Below are 22,222 nucleotides of genomic sequence, written 5' to 3'. Positions count from 1 at the left end.
AGTGGTCTGAATAAGCAAAAGAATCTGGGCAGGGAATTTTTTTTAAAGGTAACGAATACCATGGAATATAATTAGAATCATCCATCTTAAAATCAGAGAGAAGAAAAGGATGAAAGAGAATGACAAAGGGCTGTACGCCTCTGACTTTGTGCTTCTCCTTAATGGAACTTCTTACATCAGTTCTTCGTGAGAGGGCACTTGGTGTTGTAATCTCAGCTTGGGTGGTTGTTAGTTTTATCACCTTAGGCAAGTCATTTAACCTTGCAGTTTCTACAGTTGTAAAATGAGTAAAGTGGGAAATACCTCCTCCCTGAGGCTGTTTGGGGATTGTGAGTAACGTGTCTGGGTACTGGGAACATAGCTGGAGAATATCACCACTTGCTATCGCCACCAGGCCCGGACTAACTGACTGAGGGCACATGTGCGTCTCCACTTCATTATAAACTCTCTGAAGGCAGGAATACCTTGTTCATCTTTTTCTCCCCCACAGTGCCTAGCAGTGTTGTATACAAAAGGAAAGAACTCGACTTGAATACGTAGGGAATCAACTCTTACAGAAAGAGCTCCTGCTCCAAGACAGGAAACTGAATATTCCCAGAGATGTACAGATGACAAGCAAATCTTCCCTGACAAAAACAAATGTTCCCTCTTCCTAAAAAAAAAAAATAATAATAATAATAAAAATAAAAAGTTGAGAAAGCCACTGAAATGTAAACAATGCTGTCTTCAGTCCTTGGGTCATGATTCCCTGCCCCCTTCAATCTTCCTTTGTAATATTCTAAATATTCCAAAATGTATGCATAATAGTAAAAAGCTTATTACAAGGATAAATGAGGTTGTTAGCCTCGGGGTCAGAGAGTCAGAGACATGAGGTCCAGTATCTGCCCTTACAAATCTGGCTACCTGACCTCAGGCAAGTCACTCCACTTTCCAGTAAAATGACAGTAACAATACCCACTCTGACAGCATGACCAGGCTGTTGTGGGAGCCGGGACACTCAGGTCCATGCCACAAAAAAACCTACCTCTGCTAATGAGAGCTCTAGAATCTTCTGAGCATGCCTGGAATGCCACCAGTTGCTTTTTACTTTTCATTCCTAACCAGACCTTTATTCCTTTATTTGTGTCATACCCTCATAAATGTTATCCTTGTCATAAAAAGACAGAATAACCCACAAAGCGACAGCCTCTTTCTTATCCTATAAATGTGCTACAAAAGTAATGAGGATGAATTCGAAGCTGTGATCATAACTCTCTGTTAATGAGCACCACCCATGTTGGAAACACCACCAGCCGTGAGCCCTTATTTTCACAGGGTGTTTCTTTCTTCCTTTCTCTTTTTCTGAACACATATAAAACTTCAAACTTGAGTGCTCACTAGCAGATACAGTTTGGAGCAGCAGGTAGGAGGTAAAACAGCTAACTAGAACCATCAGAAAGAAGGATGAGATGTTGAAAACTTGCAGTCTAATGGTTGGCTCTAAACCAAACATTTCTCTTGCCTAAAGTCAAATGAAACTAGCAACCCCTTTCCTTCTTTCTCCACAAACATTTGGTTTGTTTATATGAATTACACTCCAGTCAGAAGGAGATTAAACTGACCCTTAGCATCTAAGCGTTGCCCAGCTTTGAGGTAAGCTAATGTACAATCTCCTTAATATATCTCACATTACCACACCTAGTATCAACTCTGATCCACCAGCAATCTCATTCTTAAAAGGGACCGTTAGGTGAATGAGCTCAAGAGGGTTATAGTCCCACACAAATGACACTTAAAAGTCATTTTAAGCCAAGAAGATGATGTGTCTATGAGCCCCACAGAGCTTATGGATGAAGAGCAAAGAGGACAAGAGAGGGACACCAAAAAACCAAATTGACCAATAAGGACCTCTTTTACTCATTTTAGAAACATATTGAGAATTAGCCTAGGAAGTTAGAATAGGTCAGTGGAAAAAAGGTAGTGTGCAAACATTTGCAAAAACTTTGGTTTATTCCTACTGTGGGAGACAGATCTTCAGATGCATGATTTCCAGAGGGGGTTGGTTAGCCAATAATTACAATTCCTAACAGCTCAACTTCATCAACTTCCTAATCAATAATTAACTGCATCATATATCGTTGTGAAAATTAAATGAGATAACACATGAAAGCACTTAGAAGAGTGTCTGGTACACAGTAAGTTATCAAGTCTTTGCATACCACATCACAGTTTTGCATACATGATCCCATTGGGTCATAAGAACTGTGTGAGGCAGGTTTTACTATTCTCATGGGACACTAGCTCAACGAGATAAGAGGACTTGTCTAGAGTGACATAACTAAAAAGTGCCAGGTATCTGGTTGCTCTTTGGACTAACATTCCATAATCATGGCTGGCCCAGAGATGGCTGCATTAGCAAGAGTCTCAGCATGCCACCTTTCTAGTTCAACTGTGCCTGTAGTCAGGGATTCACAGGTCTCTATGGCCTCTTTGAATGATCTGAGGCTGGAAAACAGGTTTGATGTGAAGGCCAGGGCAGGTCTCACTTCTGACCCTAGGAGCCCGGGTATGGCTTCTGGGGTCAGAAAAAAAAAAAAAAAAAAAAAAAAGGCATTTTTGACATTCCCATTTTCTACATAATACTCTCTCAGCTGCTGCTCCAAGGATCCTTCAGTTACTTTTAATTAATAAAAAAATAATAACAGCTACCAATTAACAAGCACTGTATTAAATCCTTTACAAACATCTCATAATCCTCACAATTATCCTTGGGGGGCAGAGGGTATTGAAGAGAGGTATCCTTATCCCTCTTTAACAAGCAAGGAAATCAAACACCACCTGCCTCAATTAACCCTTGCTCATGGATACCCTCAGAGCACAGGCCTGGAATACTGGCCTCTTTTCTCTTCAGAGACAGTATAAAACCTAGGGAGGAATTTTGTACTTTTGCAAACCAAGACTGCAAAGGCTACCAGGGTCTTCATTCTGTTTTTCCTCTTGATCATATCCGACTCAGAACAAATCTTCAGGACACCTCTCTCTTAGCCTGGGTACTTTCTCCCTGCTGTCCAGCCAAGGAAAAGGCTCCCTGCTATAGCTGGGGCTGAGGAACAGTCACAGCCACCATCAGCCTCAATGCCTCCTTTAAGAGGGAAGGGAGAAGACAAGCCCAGGAGCTGGTATACATAAACAAAATGGCTCTTTTTCCAGGTTGGAGGGGCAGTCAGGCCCCAGGACAGAGGCCTTAGCTACTGATGAACTCACCACAACCTGCTGTGTCCAGCACAGACATTAGGAACAGGACACAAAGGGGACTCTCCAAACCAGCCCTGCTCAGTCCTCTGAAACTACAACCCGTGAGGATTCTGGCTCCTGCCTACTAACCCCACAATCCCACAGCCTTTCAGATAACTGCTTCACTTTCCCCCACAACCCCTTGATCTCCCATTTACCTCACAGTGCCCCAGGGACCGTATTACCCACCTACTCTTTACAGTATCACCTTGAGTAGCTTCCCCAGGCAGTGGCCAGGCCATTATCAATGAATATTCAGCCATGACCAGCAGGCTGCAAGGGAAGCAGACATTAGATGGCATCCATGGGCAGACTTCCCATGATAGAAAAAACTTGCTCCTTATCAGGGCCATCTCCAAACCCTCAACTTGCAGAGTGCCGGCAAATCAGCAGCAGATCAGGGCACTGCTGGAGAAGGTGGCACTCGAAAAGCACGTATATTGGGGGAAGGGTGCCACTGAGTATGTCGGCTGGTGGAAGGACAGGTGGCATGGACTCCCCAGTGACCCAGGTAGCAGGGTCAGCGGCCTCTCTGAAAGGCTGGAATAAGATGGGGACTATGTGTCCCTGGGCAGCCATCAGAACAGTCCCACCCTGGAGACCAGAGACAGGGGCAAGGTGAATCCAGCAAGCCAAGTAACCAACGTAGGGGATAGAAAATTGAGGGGAGAGATATGGGGTACTGCAGCAGCCTGTCTCAGACCATGCACACCATGTCTCACACCATGCACAGCCCACAACCAGAGTTAGAATCTCCCTCCCTGCACTGCATACCCCCAGTAAACCCACGGCCCTTTAGACACTTTCCACTCTCCTAGGGCGATCCCCCTCCCCACACCTAGTCCCCAGAAAGCCTAGCCCTTCTTGCACTCCTACGAGTGTCAACTTCCAAGATGTGCTCATCTTCTACTCACCCTAACTCAACCCTTCAGTTTACGAGGCTGAGTACTCTATCCTCAGCTGACAAGAAAAACAGTTTCTCAGGTCTCTAAAGCACAATGCTGCCTGGAAGACTGAGTTTGGCAACTCTCCACAGGCCCCAACTGGGGCAAAAATCTCCTCAGGCCTGCCTCCAATTGGCCCCCTCCAACCCACCTCTCCCAGAGCCAAGCCCCATCCACAGCCCTTGATTTAAACGTGGGTTCTTCCATTCCGCTCAATAGGGGCACACCTGAAATGCCCAGCACACATAGAGCACACTTGTGAGACTACCAGCTTTAGAATCCACCTTTCCCCAGCCAAGGGGGAGGGAAACTGAAACCATCTGAGGGAAGAGTCACACTCTGCCCTCAGCTCTTCTCCACCTTGACCTCCTCCTTCCAGTAGGCACTGAGGGCACTGGGATAGACAGGCCAGATAACAACCTGGCAGACCCTTTTGCCTTGGCCAACAGTCTACAGATTGTTGAAACAGACCCAGAGGCACTTGTTGAACAGGTGCAGAATTCTCAGGTACTGGGGCTGTGGTAGGGCAGCCCTTTCCAGAAAACTTCAGATGGTCAGCGGAAGACCCAGGTCTCACACACCTGGCCTGGAAGCTTCATCAGGAAGCTGCCCTGGGACAAGGGTGGGAGTGTGTTTGTTTTCAGAAAGCAGAGGAAAGGTACAGACTGGTTCAAAAGTAGATAAAAACCCAGAGTTGGTCCCTCTCTGCCCTCCCAGGGGGTGGCGGGGGTGGGGGGTGATGGTGCTGTCCCACAGACAGGGAAAGGGGATCCCTTCCGCAGAGTGCCAGTCACTAGGGGAACACCAGCATCCTTCTCAGGAAACTGGCTGCAATACCTTGGGCTTAAACCTTGAGTGCCAATGCCAAAAAAGGGAAAGAAAAACCTGCAACCCACCAATCTCATCTCCAGATTCCCTCTCTCCAGCTAGACACATTAATAATTAACTTGCCTACCCGGGAGCCCGCCCGTGTTGCCATAAAAGATGAGTAATGGCACCGGAGCCCCGGCCCCATGCCCGCAAGCTTCTGGGCTCAGGGCTGGGACGGACGCCTGTAACAAAGCCTCCGCATTCCTCCGGGAAGGTGTGTCTGAAACCAGACCTGTCAAACGACAAGAAGCTGCCCCCTTACCTCCCCCTTAGCTGGCTCCCATCAGGAAGGGGGTGGGGGGCAGATAAGGGGAGAAGAGATAGCCTCTGCCCAGTCCCCCCCCCACCCCCACCGATCAGTGCCCCCAACCACCGCCGATTTCGGGAAGCAGAGCTGTCTGCTGAGAGCTAATCCTGTTACCATGAACGCAGGCTGTACTTGGAGACCCAATTCTCAAAACAACAAGGCTGCTCCCTCTGCGCCCTTCCCGATGAGTAACCCCTAGCCCGGCGCCCGCCCCACGAATTCCCTCGCTGAAACTCCCGCGGCGAGCTGCGCCTCCCACGCGGATGGCCAGCCGGGGACGAACCCGCTCCCGTCACGCCAGCGCCCAGCCACAAAAAGCAACCCCCGATGCAGCCCCTGCTGCCTGCCGGCCCGCAGCCCCCCGAAAGTTACAGCGCGAGGACACACCTGCAGGCCCCCCGCGGCGGTCCCCACCAGCCCCCCAGGGCGGCGGGGCATGCGTCCCCGGCCGGGCAGCGCCGCCGCTCCATGCGCCCGCTCCTTGAGCCCAGGCCGGCCACCGGTCAGCAGCGCTGCGCGGCGGAGCGCGCTGTGGCCTCAGCGCGCCCGCGGCGCATCGCGCGCCCTCCTCGTCCTCGCCTGGGCCTTCCCTAAGAGCCCACACCCACTTGACATCAGCGCGGATCAAAGCACGTGGCGCAGCGCCAGACGGCGGACCCCGGCGGTCCAGAGCGCGCCCGGAGTGCCGCCGCGCCGCCAGGACGGCGCGTCCGAGCGCGGCACATTCCTCTCCTTGCAGAGGATGCAGCAAGCTGGAGTGGTAAGGAGACGGAGGAGGGGGAGGGAAACCGGCAGAGGGGGCAGGACCTGCCGCCTAACAGCGGCGCTGCACTGGCGCCCAGCCAGCCACAAGCAGACCTTACAGCAGTTGCTGCAAGTGCCCATCTACTGTGAAGACCAGGCTGCAGGTGACCCGGGTTGCTGTTTTCTCCCCGCCAAGGAGAGCCCTGACCTTGAATTCTCTTCCCCAGAATGAATCGAGGAGGCTCCTCTCCAACCACCACTACTAAATTGCTGGGGCTGATCCTGACAAGCCAGGAAAGAATGTTTGGTTGGATTAGGTTGCTGACCCCATCACCCAGGAGGCCGCCATGGGGCACCCAGCAAAGCAGATCATACCCTCTGGCTTGTCTCTATACTAGCAGCCTAAAAAGGAGTCTCCTTTCTCGCCTCTCTCAACGCCCTTGGCAATGAGGGACAGCTCTCCTGATTCTGCAGGCAATGGGAAACAGCACCGCCCAGCAGCCACACACACTTCCAATTCACTCATTAACATCCATCCAAATAGTCAAACATTCAAGCATTTATTAATGCTTAGGCCAAGAGCAACAGAAGATAAACAACATTCCTACTCTCGTAGAACATATAGTCTAGTCCGGGAAGAGAGATGTTAAATACAGTGCAAAGTAATTATAATTGTGACAAGGTGTTAAACGTAAGAGGTGCTATAAGAATGCACATAGGGACCCTAAACTATCTTGGCAGTCAGGAAAGACTTCCCTGAGGAAGTGACATTCAAGATGCTGAGGCAGGAAGAGAAGTTAGAAGTTATCCAAGGGGAAGGAAAGTTCAGGCAAAAGCCCTGGTTATTAAAGTGCAAGCTCCCTCCAGAAATGTTCAAGCAGAAGTGAACTGCCATGCCAGAGACACCTGGGTCTTTGTCCAGGAGGGGTATGGGGCAGCTCACAGGCTCTGGAAGAAAGCCTGGCCATCTATCCAAAGGGGACCATATATCTGCTTTTCATCTCCTCCTGAACCATGATGTCCCAACTCAACAGAAGAGCTATGAACAGGCAGTTGACAACCTTTACTTCTGGCTTCAACTCTATCATCAATTTGCTGTGTAGCTCTACAGAAATCCCTCTACTCTCTGGTTTCAGTTTCTCTAAGATGAGTGTTGGATTAGGACAGTGTTTTTCCATTTTTTTTAAACCATACTCCATTTTAGATATACAAATGTCATTCCTGTCCTGTAGTGTCTATAATGAAAGACATCAAATCATTTTCAAAATCTAAAATTATAATATGAAATATGCTTTTAAAACTACACATGCCCTTTAAATATTAATATTCTATCTTTAGATACCTGCTGAAGACCTGGAGGCAGGAGTAAAGAAATGGTCTCTAAGCTTACCCCTTTCCTGTTATCTGTCCCTGTCCCTCCCACATAGACCTGGCCACCAGCACTTTTCATCTCTAGCCTCATTTTGTTCATTCCTTCCAGGATAAATTGACCACACAATGAAGAGAAGCCCTAGGTCATCCAAAAAAGAAGGCATATTGTGAAAGACTCTTGAATGTTAATTTCCAGTGATGCTGGGAAATAGACACTTTGATAGAAGCATACAATGTTCCTGGGGACAATTTAGCAATATGAATTAAAAGACTTAAAAATGTTCATATCCTTTGAACCATCAATTCCACAGCTAAGAATTTATCCTCAAGACATAATTATGGATGAACACAAAGATTTATCCACAAGGATGTTCACTTCGCCATTTTTAGAACAGCAAATAATTGGAAATAAACTAAATGTACAAGAGACTGGTTAATAAACATCTTTACCACTAAATATACATATGCAACTTTATTTTTTTTTTACTTTTAGTGGTTTTTTTTTTTAATATGAAATTTATTGTCAAATTGGTTTCCATACAACACCCAGTGCTCATCCCAACAGGTGCCCTCCTCAGTACCCATCACCCACCCACCCCTCCCTCCCCCCCACCATCAACCCTCAGTTTGTTCTCAGTTTTTAAGAATCTCTTATGGTTTGGCTCCCTCCCTATTTTTTTTCATCCCTTCCCCCATGGTCCTCTGTTAAGTTTCTCAGGATCCACATAAGAGTGAAAGCATATGGTATCTGTCTTTCTCTGTATGACTTATTTCACTTAGCATAATACTCTCCAGTTCCATCCACGTTGCTACAAAAGGCCATATTTCACTCCTTCTCATTTACATATGCAACTTTAAAAATGATACACACAGGGGTACCTGGGTGGCTTAGTTGGTTAAGCATCCAACTCTTGATTTTGGCTCAGATCGTTATCCCAGTTTGTGAGATGGAGCTGTGTTGGACTCTGCACTGAGTATGGAGCCTGCTTAGGAGTCTCTCTCTTCTCTCTCTTTCTGCCCCTCCCCCATACATGTGCACACACTCACTCTCTCAAAATAAACTTAAATAAAAGTGATACATAGAATATTTACTGAATTAAACAAAACAAAGGTTACAAAACAAATGATCTAATTGTATGTACACATGCAAGTGCATTTTGGGGCAGCGATGGAGGGAGCAGGAATCTATGGTGGAGTTGCACTGTGTTCATTTTTCCTACTTGTTGACTCAGAACCTACCCCCTGGAGCTAAATGTGATGCTACTATGGCATATTATCCTCACAGGTAAATCTATGAACCCACAACTCACAAAAGCTTAATGTTACAAAAGCTTAATATTAAAACAGAATGAAATGAGGCAGGCAGGAACGCAGTTCAGTTCTCCACCACCATCCACTCATCATCAGGGATTTGATAGTAATATTAAAGCCAGACTGATTTTTTCCCCCAGACTTCTAATTTCATATAGATTTTTTAGTTGTCCTTTCCTTGAGTCTAGTGCAGTGGTTTCCAAACTTTAGAGTGCATAAAAAGTGCTGTCCATGGTGGTTTAGAGTAATTTTGACTTTATGAGATTTTTTTTCCCTTACACTCTGAGTTTAGAACCTAATCATGGTATGAAAGAAAGAAGATGACCAGAAGGATATCTACCAAAATACTAACAACATTGGAATTTCAGTTGGTTTTTATTTCCTTCCTTGGGATTTTCTGTTTTCCAAGTTATCTGACAAGAAACATATTTTTAATCAGAAAATAAAATGTTTCTTAAAAATAAGTGGGTTAAAAGTGCTCCAAAACATAAAAAGAAACTATGCCTGGACGTTAAGAGGAGTGCCTCTGACTATGCCCTTCATATCCCTCCCCTCTGCAAGCTCCGATACTGCCCCAGTTGGTGCCCCAACACTCAAGGACAGACAGTACATCGTCGCTAGGATACCATGCAGGAAAACCTGGCAAGAAGATTATTTTTACATTTACCTCCTAGGCTGTGCTTATAATGATGCTTAGAAGCTTAGACTAAAGGGTCCAAAATGAAGCAGCCATGACCATCCACTAATGGAGCTGTCCCCTATTCCTGAAACTCTCTACCAGATAAATCATCAGAGAACATGTACAGCACATACGTTTTGACTTTAGGACTAAAAGCTGTTTAGTCTGCTTTTCACAGACCTGGTGACGCCACCAAGCACACTGGTAAGGACCAGAAGAAAAACAACAAGCCATAATACAGACTGGGTTCAGCCAGTAACTAGTTGGGTGATCTGTGCCTCAGATTCTCTTCTGTTAAATAGCCTAATAAAAGCTCTTTTCTTTTAAGAGGGTGGGTATAAAAGCATTAGGACAAAGTGAACAGCAGGGCCTCAGTGTAGGATGTTATTATTTAATGAAAGTATATGCTGGGACTTTCTTGGGGAGAAGGGAACTGGCTAGCTCTGGGTCCTTTGACACAAGGCTGGTAAAGTTCAACTAGTCTCACCATTCAAGCTTTCCAAGAAGCTGGGTGCACACACACTAGATGTGGGAGTGGAGGTGGATAAGACAACGGTGCTGACTTCTCCTAGGGCACAACTCGGGAACTCTGAAGTCAAGGACAGAAGGTAGGTGGTACCCCAGGTTCCTCAAAAACACAATGGGCAAAAACCACCAGAGCAGGATCTAAAGATGAGGGATGCTTGTGTTATTTGGTCACTTAAATTCAATAATCATTTAATCCCTTACCAGGCATTGTAACTACCCTCCGTCTTTGCTCAAAATAAAACATATGACTTCCAAGCCAGAGACAGCTGCCATTAGGTTACATTTTAAATCCACCTAGAGTCTAATAAAGCTAATTTTACTGTTATGGTATCTATTAAACATGGGGCCTTTGTTTAGAGAGTGAACAGAGGGGAGGAAAGCATAGACATCAAGGGCTAGGAATTTTGATCATTCCAGAATTGTTTCTGAGAAGAAATAAGAATAAACCCTATTTTTACAAATAACTCTAGGGTACTATCAGATTGTTCTCTAATCTTAAGAGCCTGTTTCTTGGCCTGAGGGGCCAACATGGCGAAAAGTAGGGGGATCCGAACTTCCTGCGTCTTTCAAAGAAGGGTTGAAGCCAAAGGACTTTGAACCTCAAGAATACGGGAGGAAAAGAGACTGAGTCACTACCAGGTATAAAAATAACTCTAACAGGGACAAATGTTTCAGAAGGTCCACTACTGTACAACCATCCAGCCCCCTTGAGAACAGACCAGCCCCCACAGTCAGGCAATAGCTTAGGGACAGAAACAAGGCACTCTACTTCACCTAAGTGGGAAATATTGAACAAACTAACCAAGGAAGCTAACTTGGACCTGGGACTTGGAGCCTAAGGATCATTAAGACGGGGTTGGGGAGGTGGGGAGCCTACTTGCTCCATGATCAGAGACCAAAACCACCCAAATAAGTTTTGATAAAATGAATGACCAGACATATAACTTTATAGATTTTTTTTTAATAGAGAAAGCCAAATCATGAAATAGCTAATTAGCTAGAACACATGTCTATGACCAGTGATCTTCATACATCCATTTTAATCAGTAAAACCTCCAAGTGATTGTTTTAAAAAAAACAGATTCCTGGGGTGCCTGGGTGGCTCTGTCAGTTAACTGTCCAACTTTAGCTCAGGTCATGATCTCACAGTTCATGGGTTCAAGCCCCACATGAGGCTCTGTGCTGACAGTTCAGAGCCTGGAGCCTGTTTCAGATTCTGTCTCTGTCTCCCTTGCTCATGCTCACTCTCTCTCTCTCGCTCTCTCTCTCTCTCTCAAAAACAAACGTTATGGGAATGCAAGCTGGTGCAGCCACTCTGGAAAACAGTATGGAGGTTCCTCAAAAAACTAAAAATAGAACTACCTACGAGCCAGCAATTGCACTACTAGGCATTTATCCATGGGATACAGGTGTGCTGTTTTGAAGGGACACATGCATCCCCATGTTTATAGCAGCACTATCAACAATAGCCAAAGTATGGAAACAGCCCAAATGTCCCTCGATGGATGAATGAATAAAGAAGATGTGGTATATATATACACAATGGAGTATTACTCAGCAATCAAAAAGAATGAAATCTTGCCATTTGCAACTACGTGGATGGAACTGGAGGGTATTATGCTAAGTGAAATTAGTCAGAGAAAGACAAAAATCATATGACTTCACTCATATGAGGACTTTAAGAGACAAAACGGATGAGCATAAGGGAAGGGAAACAAAAATAATATAAAAACAGGGAGGGGGACAAAACAGAAGCGACTCATAAATATGGAGAACTAAGGGTTACTGAAGGGGTTGTGGGAGGGGGGATGGGCCAAATGGGTAAAGGGCACTAAGGAATCTACTCCTGAAATCATTGTTGCACTATATGCTAATTTGGATGTAAATTTAAAAAATAAATTTAAAAATAAATAAATAAATAACATTAAAAAATTTTAAAAAACTAGATTTCAGGTGTCAACCCCTAGAGAATCTCATGAAAAAAGTCTAGGGTGAGCCCAGGAATTTGCATTTAGCAAGCACCCAGGTGATCTGGCTGTGTGTAGTCTGGAGCTCACACTTGGAGATATTTGATGCTAAAGGGCCAGGAGGGCCTAACACACCTGTCTCCCCTTGATTTCTAGTAGGCATCACCCAAGTAGGCTTGAATCAATTCAAAACAGAATCTGAATGAATCCAATTAATACCTCTTGTCAAACCTCAACAAAATTACAACAAAACTAGGGCATGATAAAGAATGCCAGTACAGGGATAATACACGGAAGCATTTAGCAATAGGAAATGCTCTAAAACTGTTATCTTTTATTTTATGCATTTTAGAAAGAGAGAGAATGCAAGTAGGGAAAAGAGGCAGAGGGAAAGAGAGACAGAATTCTAAGCAGGCTCCACACTCAGCACAGAGCCCAAGGCAGGGCTCCATCCTATGACTCTGGGATCATGACCTGATTGAGTTCCACATTGGATTCTGCACTGAAAGCATAGAGCCTGCTTGGGATTTTCTCTCTCCCTCTGTCTCTGCCCCTCCCCTGCTTGTGCTCTCTCTCTCTCTCAAAATAAATAAATAAACTTTTAGAAAATAAATAAAGGATGAGGATAGTATACTTTTGATACCTGTCTCATCTCACCTTCTACTCATAAGCCAGGTAAGAGCTCTCTGAATTCACTAGTGTTATCACCTAAAAACTCCACAGACTCAGCCAGACCTCAGTTAAAATCTGGGCTCACCCCACATGCCAGCTAGGTGGCCATGGATACACTTTGTCTTCCTTAAGCCACTATTTCTTCAGCCCTAAAATGGGATTTAAAATACCCACCCCACAGTATTGTTATGAGGATGAAAAAACAGAATTGTGTAAGTGGGACATAGTAGGTACTAAATAAATAGTGGCTATCAATCATTCAATGGCTAAACCTTTATTAGGGCCTTTTACAGGTCAGGCCAATAGTAAGTGATAAGAGAGACAGAGAGACAAATATATAGATAGTAAATAAAAAGTTTCAGAGATTGACGTGTGCTATGAAGAAAATGAAACTGTAATATGATGGCGTGAAATGGGGGCTCAAGATGTGTCACTTAAACTAAGATCTAGGGGAAAAGCATTCCAGGCACAAGAGCAGGTGGGAACAAACCAATATACCCAGGTGGGTACATTCCTGGGATGGAGGAAGGGCAGTGAGGCTAGAAGTCAGTGACCAGTGGGGAGGACAGTAACAGGGAAGCTGAAGAGTGAGATAGCAGGAGTTATGGAGGGCCATATCATACCTGGAAGGAATTTGGATTCTCTTCCAGATGCAATAGGAAGCCATGGGAGGGGTTATAAGAAAAGACCGTGCCATGGAAGAGGCGTGATCTAATTTTCTTTCTAAAAAGACTTCTGTAGGGGTGCCTGGGTGGCTCAGTCAGTTAAGTGTCCGACTCTTGATCTCAGCTGAGGCCTTGATCTCAGGGTGGTAAGTTCAAGCCCTGCAATGGGCTCCATTTAAAAAAAATTTTTTTTAATTAAAAAAAAAAAAAGACTTCTGTAGCATTTATATGGAGAATGGCCTGGGGATTGGAACAATAAATAAAAACCTAATATTTCCTTAGTGTTTAAACTATGTGCTCTGAACTGTCCAAAGAACTTTATATGTATGATATTTAATCCTCATGAAAACTTGCAATATGAGTGCAATTATTATCCCAATTTTACAGATGACAAAATAGTCATAGATTAGGTAGACTTGCCCATCCCAGTGAGTAGAGGATCCAATATACAAACCCAGATGGTCTGATTGCAATGCCACTCCAAAGCCTTGAAAAGAAATGGGGGAAACCAGGGAGACTAGGTAAAAACACCACTGCAGGAGTACAGGCAAGAGAGGGAGATGGCTGGCAAGATGACTACATCGTCAATGCTGAGGGAGATTCAGCTGTACAAAATGTCTCAGTGGCAGTAGCCAATTCCACTACTGACAGGACTTACAATGGGGGGGAAGGAAAGAGACAAGCAAAGTAGACTCCCAAGTTTTTGGTTTGAGCAACAGAGTGGACACCAGTGCCAATTTCCTGAGATGATTAAGCCTGTAAGAAGAACAAATCCAAAGGGAGGGGAGGCATTAAAATGAATCAAGAACTCTGGTTTGGATACATGAGATCTAAGTAGTCTATTAGATATCCAAGTGGAGAAGTCCATACGGCAGTAAGTTGTGGTCATCTCCACTTGGGAATCTCATCATCACATGACTCCTTAGGGTCTGTGTGTTGGTGAAGATGGGGGAAGAGGACTCTCCCAGTTACAGACCTTTCTGGTTGGTTGTAACAAGCAAGGGCAGAGCCTTATGTCAACTTGTTCTGAGGCTGAAAGCACCCTACGCAGCCCACCCTCTGTGGTCCAGTGAAGTCTGCATCCCAGCTCCATTCTCTGAGCCAGCTTCCTGGGTACCAGATCTTTAAGAAGCAATGCAGAGCCTGGAGGTTCAGAAGAAGAGGCTGGAAATAGGAACCGTGGAAGGAAGATTATTGGGTATCCTGCTGGCTTGTGAGAAGGGAACTTCTGAATCCCTCCCTTCTGCTTCAACACTTTTTTTTCAGTCCTCCTATCATTGAAGCCCATCCGGGTGTGAGTCCCTGGAACTGCTCACAAGGGCCTGAGTGTGATGATAATGAAAGGGTTTCCAAAATAAGCCTCCCACATTCAGGCTTCCCAAATCCCTGGCTGGCATCCAGGCTATAGCATTCCCAGAAAAACAGCAACCTCGCTTGATAAAATACCTTCAGTACTGACACCTCCGTGGCTCAGAGGAAATGGGTGTATGCTAGAGGTCAGGTAGAGGTTGGAAGAAAGAAAAAATGGCAGTTTTTAAAGTTCAGCTGAAATGTCAGGAACACGAAGCAGCCCATGTTTACACAGAGCTTTCCAAAACTGAGACCAGCTTCCAAGAGCTTTTAAAAAATGGCTACATCAACTTGTCCAATGAAATGGCTTTTTAGTTTAACAGAAATAGACCTGGGCTGTTCTCATTCTCCTTGTATCCTTAGGCTTAATCTCCTAACATAATTTATACTCAACTCTGGTTGGTCCTTGTTGTTTTATTTTTTATTCACATTTTATCCCTTTCTCATAAGCTGCCTCAAATCCACTGTGGAATAGGATAAAGCAGTAGATGAATAGACAAATAGTGCACAGTCTTGACCATCCTGGATGTTAAACTTACAGAACCACATCATCAATAAAGGCTGTTTATTGTGAATATTAATTGGAGGTTAGGGGGAGAAAACACCCAAATTAATATGTAAAACACTTTAATGTTTTGATCTCCTTATGTTAAAAAAAAAGAGTCTGGTAATAATTAACACGTGTATTTTTCATATTCTTCTGTTCCTAATTGTCTAAACAATAATTTATGGGGCAAAAGGAGTAAAATCTTATGTCCTACATAGGTACCATTGATTTTGTGGCTCTTACCATTCAAACTGGGAACAGGATGCCAGGTCAACAACCAAGATGCTTCATCTTCCACATAAGAAACTGTCAAAGCCACTGAAGGAGATCGGAATCAGACTCAACCTAAATCTATCCACAAACAAAGCTGGAATGTCAGTCCTTTCTTGGCATGGGGAGGTAAACACACGACAATGCCTACTGCTATTCTCTGGTGTTCTCCTAAATGCAGAAACAAGCTCAAGAATATGAAATAGCCAGCAGCCTGGGAACACAACTTTGGAGACATAAAAATTATTAGGTTTTCTAAATCACTGACATGAGCCAAAATCCTTACTGAGACTAGTGGGCCAAAGATAGAACCAAAAAGCCTCATCACATTTACAAACATCCCCTTACGTGCCTTCTTCTTGAACACTCTCTCTAACATAAACCTGAATGTAGCAATTATTCAGATCCCCATGTGCAGGCAGCAAATGTTTTTGAGGCTCATTCTCAAGGAAGCAAAGGAAAAATGGTATTTTTGACTAACATTTTTTTATCATCAGAAGTTGCTGGAACCAGTGTCTTGGCACTCTAGAGCACACAGTGATGACAGATGCTTACAGTGTTCACCCTGAGGACTTGCAACCTTGTAGAAGAACAGACAGATCAAATTATGCCTTGTAGTTTGAAATGTGCTTTATTGCCTTCTAGGTTTTTGGAGATTGACACTCCACACAGAACACAGTAGGTGGCAACACTGAGCCATGAGAATATTCCATTTGCCAACCTTGCTGAATAGAGAAAGTTTAATGTAATAATGAACGCCATTCTAAAAATTAGGTCTCTATTAAAATAATGACAACAGGCACAAAGTCATTAAAAACACATGCCTGACAAATGTGTTATCAAAAGCACCATAAAATGTACTTTCCTGGCACGCTGTCATTTCCCACCTGCACTCTACCAATCATTGGGCAAATCCAATTATTCCTGGAGACAACCGAACTAGGCATCTCCTCTCCTCTTCTCCCTAGTGACTTTTATGAAAATAATATTCAACTTTAATGCTCCTGCACTTCAGGAGACTATGTGACAAGTGCAATAAACATATTCTCTGTGTGCAAAATCCAGGGAAAATGAGATCTGAGACTGCCTTTGCCAACCCCAGGTGTAGGCCTTCCTTCCCCAAACTCAAGAGAGACTGGAATGTAACAGCTGTCAGAAAGCAGCAATGGCCTGTGCCAGAAATACTCTGGCTGTGCAGCTCTAATTGCCAAGAGATAAGAACCCATAACTCACACAGACACTTGTGGCTTAGCCTCAGACACAGCAGACAGAAAGGAAAGAGCATGCGCTCTGGAGTCAGATAGATCAACATTCTGACTTTTACCCACTCTGTGACCTTGGACTAGCTGTTTCCTTCCCCAAACCTCAGTTGCCCTCTTTTGATAGGACTGGCAGCAAGATGTACCAGGTGGCTACTACAGGACTGGACTTATAGCAAGAGTGCAATACACTGGAGCTATTCTTATTAAAAATCCCTGAAGGGCACAGTGGAGTAAAATGAACTTGGGGATGTGCTGGGTACCATGGTGGTCAAGCTCTCTGCACAAAAGATAGATTGCAACCTTGAAAGGGCCGCAGTTTTCTGTGAGACCTACAAGGATCAGTCACATAAAATCCCTCGCTGCTTTTGCCTTCTTCACTTGGTCAAACAAGTATTTACTGAGACCTTACAGTGTGCCAGGATTATGCCAAGTACTGAGGACAATATGGCCCTGACCTCTTGAGGCTGATCGTCTAATAAGACAACTAGCTTTCAAAATAAACACATGAGTAGATGTAAATGTACATCTGTGATGAGTACACAAAGGAGAGGTAACATGGCCACCTAAAATGAGGAAATTGGCCCAGTCTGAGGAGATGTAGGATGACAAGGGCTTGGCAAAGACAAAGAAGAAAGCTGAAGAGGGTCTCATTCTTCACACTCTCAGTGGGCTCTACGTAAAATATTTAACTTAAAGGAATAAGCTAGGAAACTCTTGGCTTCCTCTTAATGACTAGGATGCTTTTCCTTTCTAACAGTAAAATCCAGAAAACCCACTGTCCCCTTTTGGTTTTGGCTGCCAGGAAGCTCTAAGTCAAAGGTGAAGCTCAACAATAATACAAACCCTTAACGCACGAGTATTCATATTCTCCCCACCCTCCTATGTTTGTCATCTTCCACTTCCTTGTATTTTCCCTGATCCTGATTTCAAATTCCTATTTGCACTTTATCATCATATCTAGTGTTCATGGATCTTGGATGGAAGGAGCAGGATACAGAGACTTACTAATACTCTTTCTAAGGCTAAGGGGCTGAGATGGAAAGAATTAACAGAGTGCCCTTTGTGTCTCTGCCTGGCGTGTTACCCCAGAGGCAGAGAAAGACATGTGGCTTGGTCCACTTTTATACAAGCAGTGTGTTCCTTGTGATTGTGTGATCTGGCACAATGGTGCTTTTTCCCAGAGCCACTTTATCATGTTATATTTTTGCCCTAACAAGCAGCTTTCTTGTAGCTCATTTTTCCCTGAAACATTCACTGACCTATATTTATAGTGTACCTATATTCTGGATATTCCAGGATAGGAGTTCCCTTCTCCCCTCCTCCCCACTATTTTTGTTTTTGTTTTTTTACAATTTTCTGTTTAATAAAGGAAGCTCATTAAATATATAACTGGAGTATTCCCTTTATACCTCTGAAAGGCATGATATACACAAACAAATCCCTCAACAGACCATTCCTCACGATTTTTAAATAAAAAAAAAAAAACAGTCATGGTCCTCTTGTGATAAATTAATGTTCATGTTGAAGGTTGAAAACAGAATAGAGATGAGGAGAAGGGAGACAGGTGGTTACTGATTTTCAGTGTGCCACTGATCTGCACCATTAAAAAAATAGAATGTTTTATGAGTAAAAGATCCATTTTTTGTAGAAAACTCCATTCTTCTCCCTGGGAAAATAAAATCTTTGTAAATGATAATTAGACATAATCCAAGAACTGCAAATTGAGAGTCTGTTCTTTTTGGTCCTGCTCCCCTTTGTATGATAAAATCTCTGAACTATTTTACTCAGAAAAAAAACAACAACACAATTTTGGACTGTTTGAGGGGATTCAAGGACTTCCTGAAAGTCCACTCATTAACTTATTGAGTACTCTCCTTGAGAATGGAACAAATACTACAGATGCTTGAGAAAGCATGTGGCAAGAATGCTTGAAAAAAATATATAAATACTACAAATAATAGTTACATGCAATGTCGATAAGAGCTATGAAGGTTAATAAAAAATGAATAGGGGTGCCTGGGTGGCTCAGTTGACTGAGCATCTGACTCTTGATTTCAGTTCAGGTCATGATCTCATGGTTCAGGAGATTGAACCCTGCACTGGGCTCTATGCTGACAGTGCAAAGTCTGCTTGAGATTCTCTCTCTCTCTCTCTCTCTCTCTCTCCTTCTCCCTCTCTGCCCCTCCCCCACTTGCACTGTCTCTCAAAATAAATACATTAATTAAAATAAATAAATTTACGAGGCGGCTGGATGGCTCAGCCAGTTAAGCATCCAACTCTTGGTTTCAGCTCACAGCATGATCTCATGGTTAGTGAGTTCGAGCCCCACATGGGGCTCTATGCTGGTGGCATGGAACTTGCTTGGGATTCTCTTGCTCTCCTCCTCTCTGTGCCCCTTTCCCTCTTGTTTCTCTCTCTCTCTCTCTCTCTCTCTCTCTCTCTCAAAACAAACTTGGAAGCCTGGGTGGTTCAGTTGGTTGGGTGTCCAACTTCAGCTCAGGTCATGATCTCTCAGTTCATGAGTTCAAGCCCCGCATCTGGCTCTGTGCTGACAGCTCAGAGCCTGGAGACTGCTTCAGATTCTGTGTCTCCCTCTCTCTGCCCCTCCCTCATTCATGTTCCATCTGTCTGTCTGTCTGTCTCTCTCTCTCTCTCTCTCTCTCAAAAATAAACACTAGGGGCGCCTGGGTGGCTCAGTCGGTTAAGCGTCCGACTTCAGCTCGGGTCACGATCTCGCGGTCCGTGGGTTCGAGCCCCGCGTCAGGCTCTGGGCTGATGGCTCAGAAGAGCCTGGAGCCTGCTTCCGATTCTGTGTCTCCCTCTCTCTCTGCTCCTCCCCCGCTCATGCTCTGTCTCTGTCTCAAAAATAAATAAACATTTAAAAAAATTAAAATAAATAAATAAACACTAAAAAATCTTTTTTAATTAAAAAATAACTTAAAAAATAAATAAAAAATAAATTCACCTTAGTGGTCTTAAGTGTGTCAATTTAAAGAAAAATAGTACACGGCTGTTGCAAAAATGCACAAGAGGAACAAGAATGCACAAAGCTGGCAATGCCCAAAGTTTAGGGAGCACTGCACAGGGGATATATCTAGGGGATGTAGGTTTTAAACACTACAGATACAGTCTAAAAGTCATTATACACATATCCAACCCATAGAATGTACACCAAGAGTGATCCCTAATGTAAATTACAGACCCGGGACCATAATGGCATGTTGGCTATAGCTTCATCAATTGTAACAAACGCTCCACTCTGGTGGGGATGTTGATAAGGAGGGGGGCTGTGGATATACGGGAGAGTAAATTCTGCTCACTTTTGCTGAGAACATAAAACTGCTCAAAAAATAAAATCTATTTTTTTAAAGTTCCTCTCATAAAGCAGTTCACTCAATGGCACTTTTCCCCCCTTTTTCTCTTCTCGTGTTTCTCCAGACCAGCTAGCTTGGCAACACACATCCCCATGTCACTCTTATGAGCCAGAGGATTCCTAGTTTGCTGCAAAGATTATGAAGGATGAAAGGCTTCCTGGCAGAGCAGACATGTGTGGGGGTGAAGGGGATTTCCCTGATCTGCCTGAACAAGGTATCCGACCAGGGTGAGGCGACAAAGACCAGTTGCATTTCACTGACACCCGGGACCTGCCGAGACCCAGATATCGCCACAGGAAGTGAGTCAGAAATCCAGAAGATTAGACAATGGTGCTGGGCTTGCCAAACCAAAGCGAGGGCCACCAGGACCCAGAGCAAGAAGGATCGGGAAGAGCCACCAATCAGACTGTCTGTGTGGGTCTGTCTCCCCTTCACAAACAACCAGGGCCTTAAAATTACTGACTCAGTACCTGTCTCCCCTGCTGGGCTATAGCTTCTAAGAGAAGGACCACTTGTGTCTTCTCAGCCCTGTATCTCCAGAGGCTAGCACAGTGCCTGGTACATAGTAGGCCCTTTGAGGGAATGGAAGAACTCTTGAGAAGAAAGGTCACATCTTTTCTCTTCTGCCCTCTGGTGGCTAGCAGGTACTTTGTATTGGAAAATGCTCAGGAAATAGTTCTTTTAAAACCATATAAACTGCCTGATATAACCAGTATGTGTTTTGTTTTGTTTTAATATAATTATCATTTTTTAAGAAAAAAGAACAAATGAATCCAGCAAATAAATGCCTTTGTTTTTTCACTCCTTGTAGGTAAGTCCGGGGTGGCAAACAGATGGAGGAATGATTGAGACCAAAATTAAAAGCTGGCTGGGGCTCCCCAGGGCTGGCTGAGTGGTCCAGACACAGGCATGTTCATCCACTAGTCACCTGGCTCTGAGGTCATCTCTACCTACCCCATCCCCAGAGAAGACTGAAGGATGAGTGTGGTACCAAGACCAGGAGCCCTCTACTCTCTGGATAAACAGTGTGGTGAAGCAGTGACCTGCCTCTCCCCAACTCAGCCCTAGTGTCTGCCTCCAAGAAATAACTATACTCAGGAGTAGAAAAGTATTAGAGGCAATGTCTATCACAGCAAGTGCCTCACCTGGCTGGGTGGGTCAGAGTGGTTCTAAGGTCACCAGCTGCCCTCTTGTAATGGGTACCCCAAGGTGTTGGGATGGTCAGGTGCCCCTCCCTAGGGTTTTCTTACATAGTTGGATCATATGTTAAGGATTAAACAAAGGCCCCATAACCTCAGAGCTAGAAGCAGTCGTCACAATCACAGACCTATCCCTTCACACATCCCTGCTTACTGGTGGCCTGGCTTAGACACCACCAAAGTGACTCACTGCCTCTCAGAGAAACCCGCTCCATCTTTGGGCAGTCCTAATGAAATTCTGGATCTCTACTGTTTTTCTCTGAAAGAGAATATGGTTTCCAAGGCATTCCTAACAACCTGGCTTATACTGTGGGCACACAGGAGAACATGATTTAATTTCCCTTTCTACCAGCCTAGGGAACTTTTAACTCAGAACCACTGACTTCCAGAATCTCTACAACTAGAAGTGATGGTGATAATAGCTAATATTTATAGAGTGCTTACTAGGAGTTAAGCATATGCTAAGAGCTTTACAGGCATTATCTCACTTAATACATTTTACATTTAAAGCTCACACTCTCCTTTGAGTAAGATATTACTTGTTAACTTTTTTATGCGTGAGAAAATGAAGCCTCAGGGAGTTAACAGAACTTGTCCAAGGTCACACGGTACTAGGGGAGCTAGGAATGAAACCCAAGGTTTTGCATTTGCTTTAACAATAGAACTCTTAAAAAAAAAAAAAGATCTGATCATCAAAATCCAATAAATAAAATGAAGCAGTACTGTTTGTGAGGGCTCCTAAAGGGAGTGGCATACTCTGGTAATTACAATTAATAAATACATTCTGAGTTCCCCTACGCCAAGCACCTCTCTCACGGGGGGGGGGGGGGGGAGGGGTTACTGTTTTACTACTGTGCCTAGTGTTTAGAACAGCACCTAGCATATAAAA

At 44.3% G+C, this 22,222-nt stretch overlaps 1 protein-coding gene and 1 long non-coding RNA gene across 12 annotated transcripts in view; one reads left to right on the top strand and one right to left on the bottom strand.

Annotated features, from left to right (window-relative positions):
- The window catches only part of PLEKHA7 (pleckstrin homology domain containing A7), a 220,065-nt gene that overhangs the window by 134,758 nt on the left and 63,085 nt on the right, over positions 1–22,222 (bottom strand). Inside the window, exon 1 of one of the 11 annotated variants that reach the window (XM_086677869.1) lies at positions 5,782–6,092. The exons of the other annotated variants lie outside the window; for them this stretch is intronic. Within the exon in view, the coding sequence (XP_086533995.1) occupies positions 5,782–5,864 (83 nt within the window). The 5' untranslated portion in view covers positions 5,865–6,092. Of the gene's footprint in view, positions 1–5,781; positions 6,093–22,222 lie in introns of those variants that run through there. 11 annotated transcript variants of the gene reach the window in all.
- On the top strand, positions 5,469–7,966 carry LOC147576621 (uncharacterized). Its single transcript, XR_015240974.1, has 2 exons — positions 5,469–6,154; positions 7,619–7,966. It is a non-coding gene; the product is annotated as an uncharacterized LOC147576621 (long non-coding RNA).

This window comes from Puma concolor, chromosome D1 (assembly GCF_028749965.1).
Source record: "Puma concolor isolate L17-30 chromosome D1, mPumCon1.1.hap2, whole genome shotgun sequence".
Classification (NCBI taxonomy): domain Eukaryota; kingdom Metazoa; phylum Chordata; class Mammalia; order Carnivora; family Felidae; genus Puma; species Puma concolor.
The sequence above is the reverse complement of the archived record's forward strand: the minus strand, read 5'-3'. Positions and strand labels throughout refer to the sequence as shown.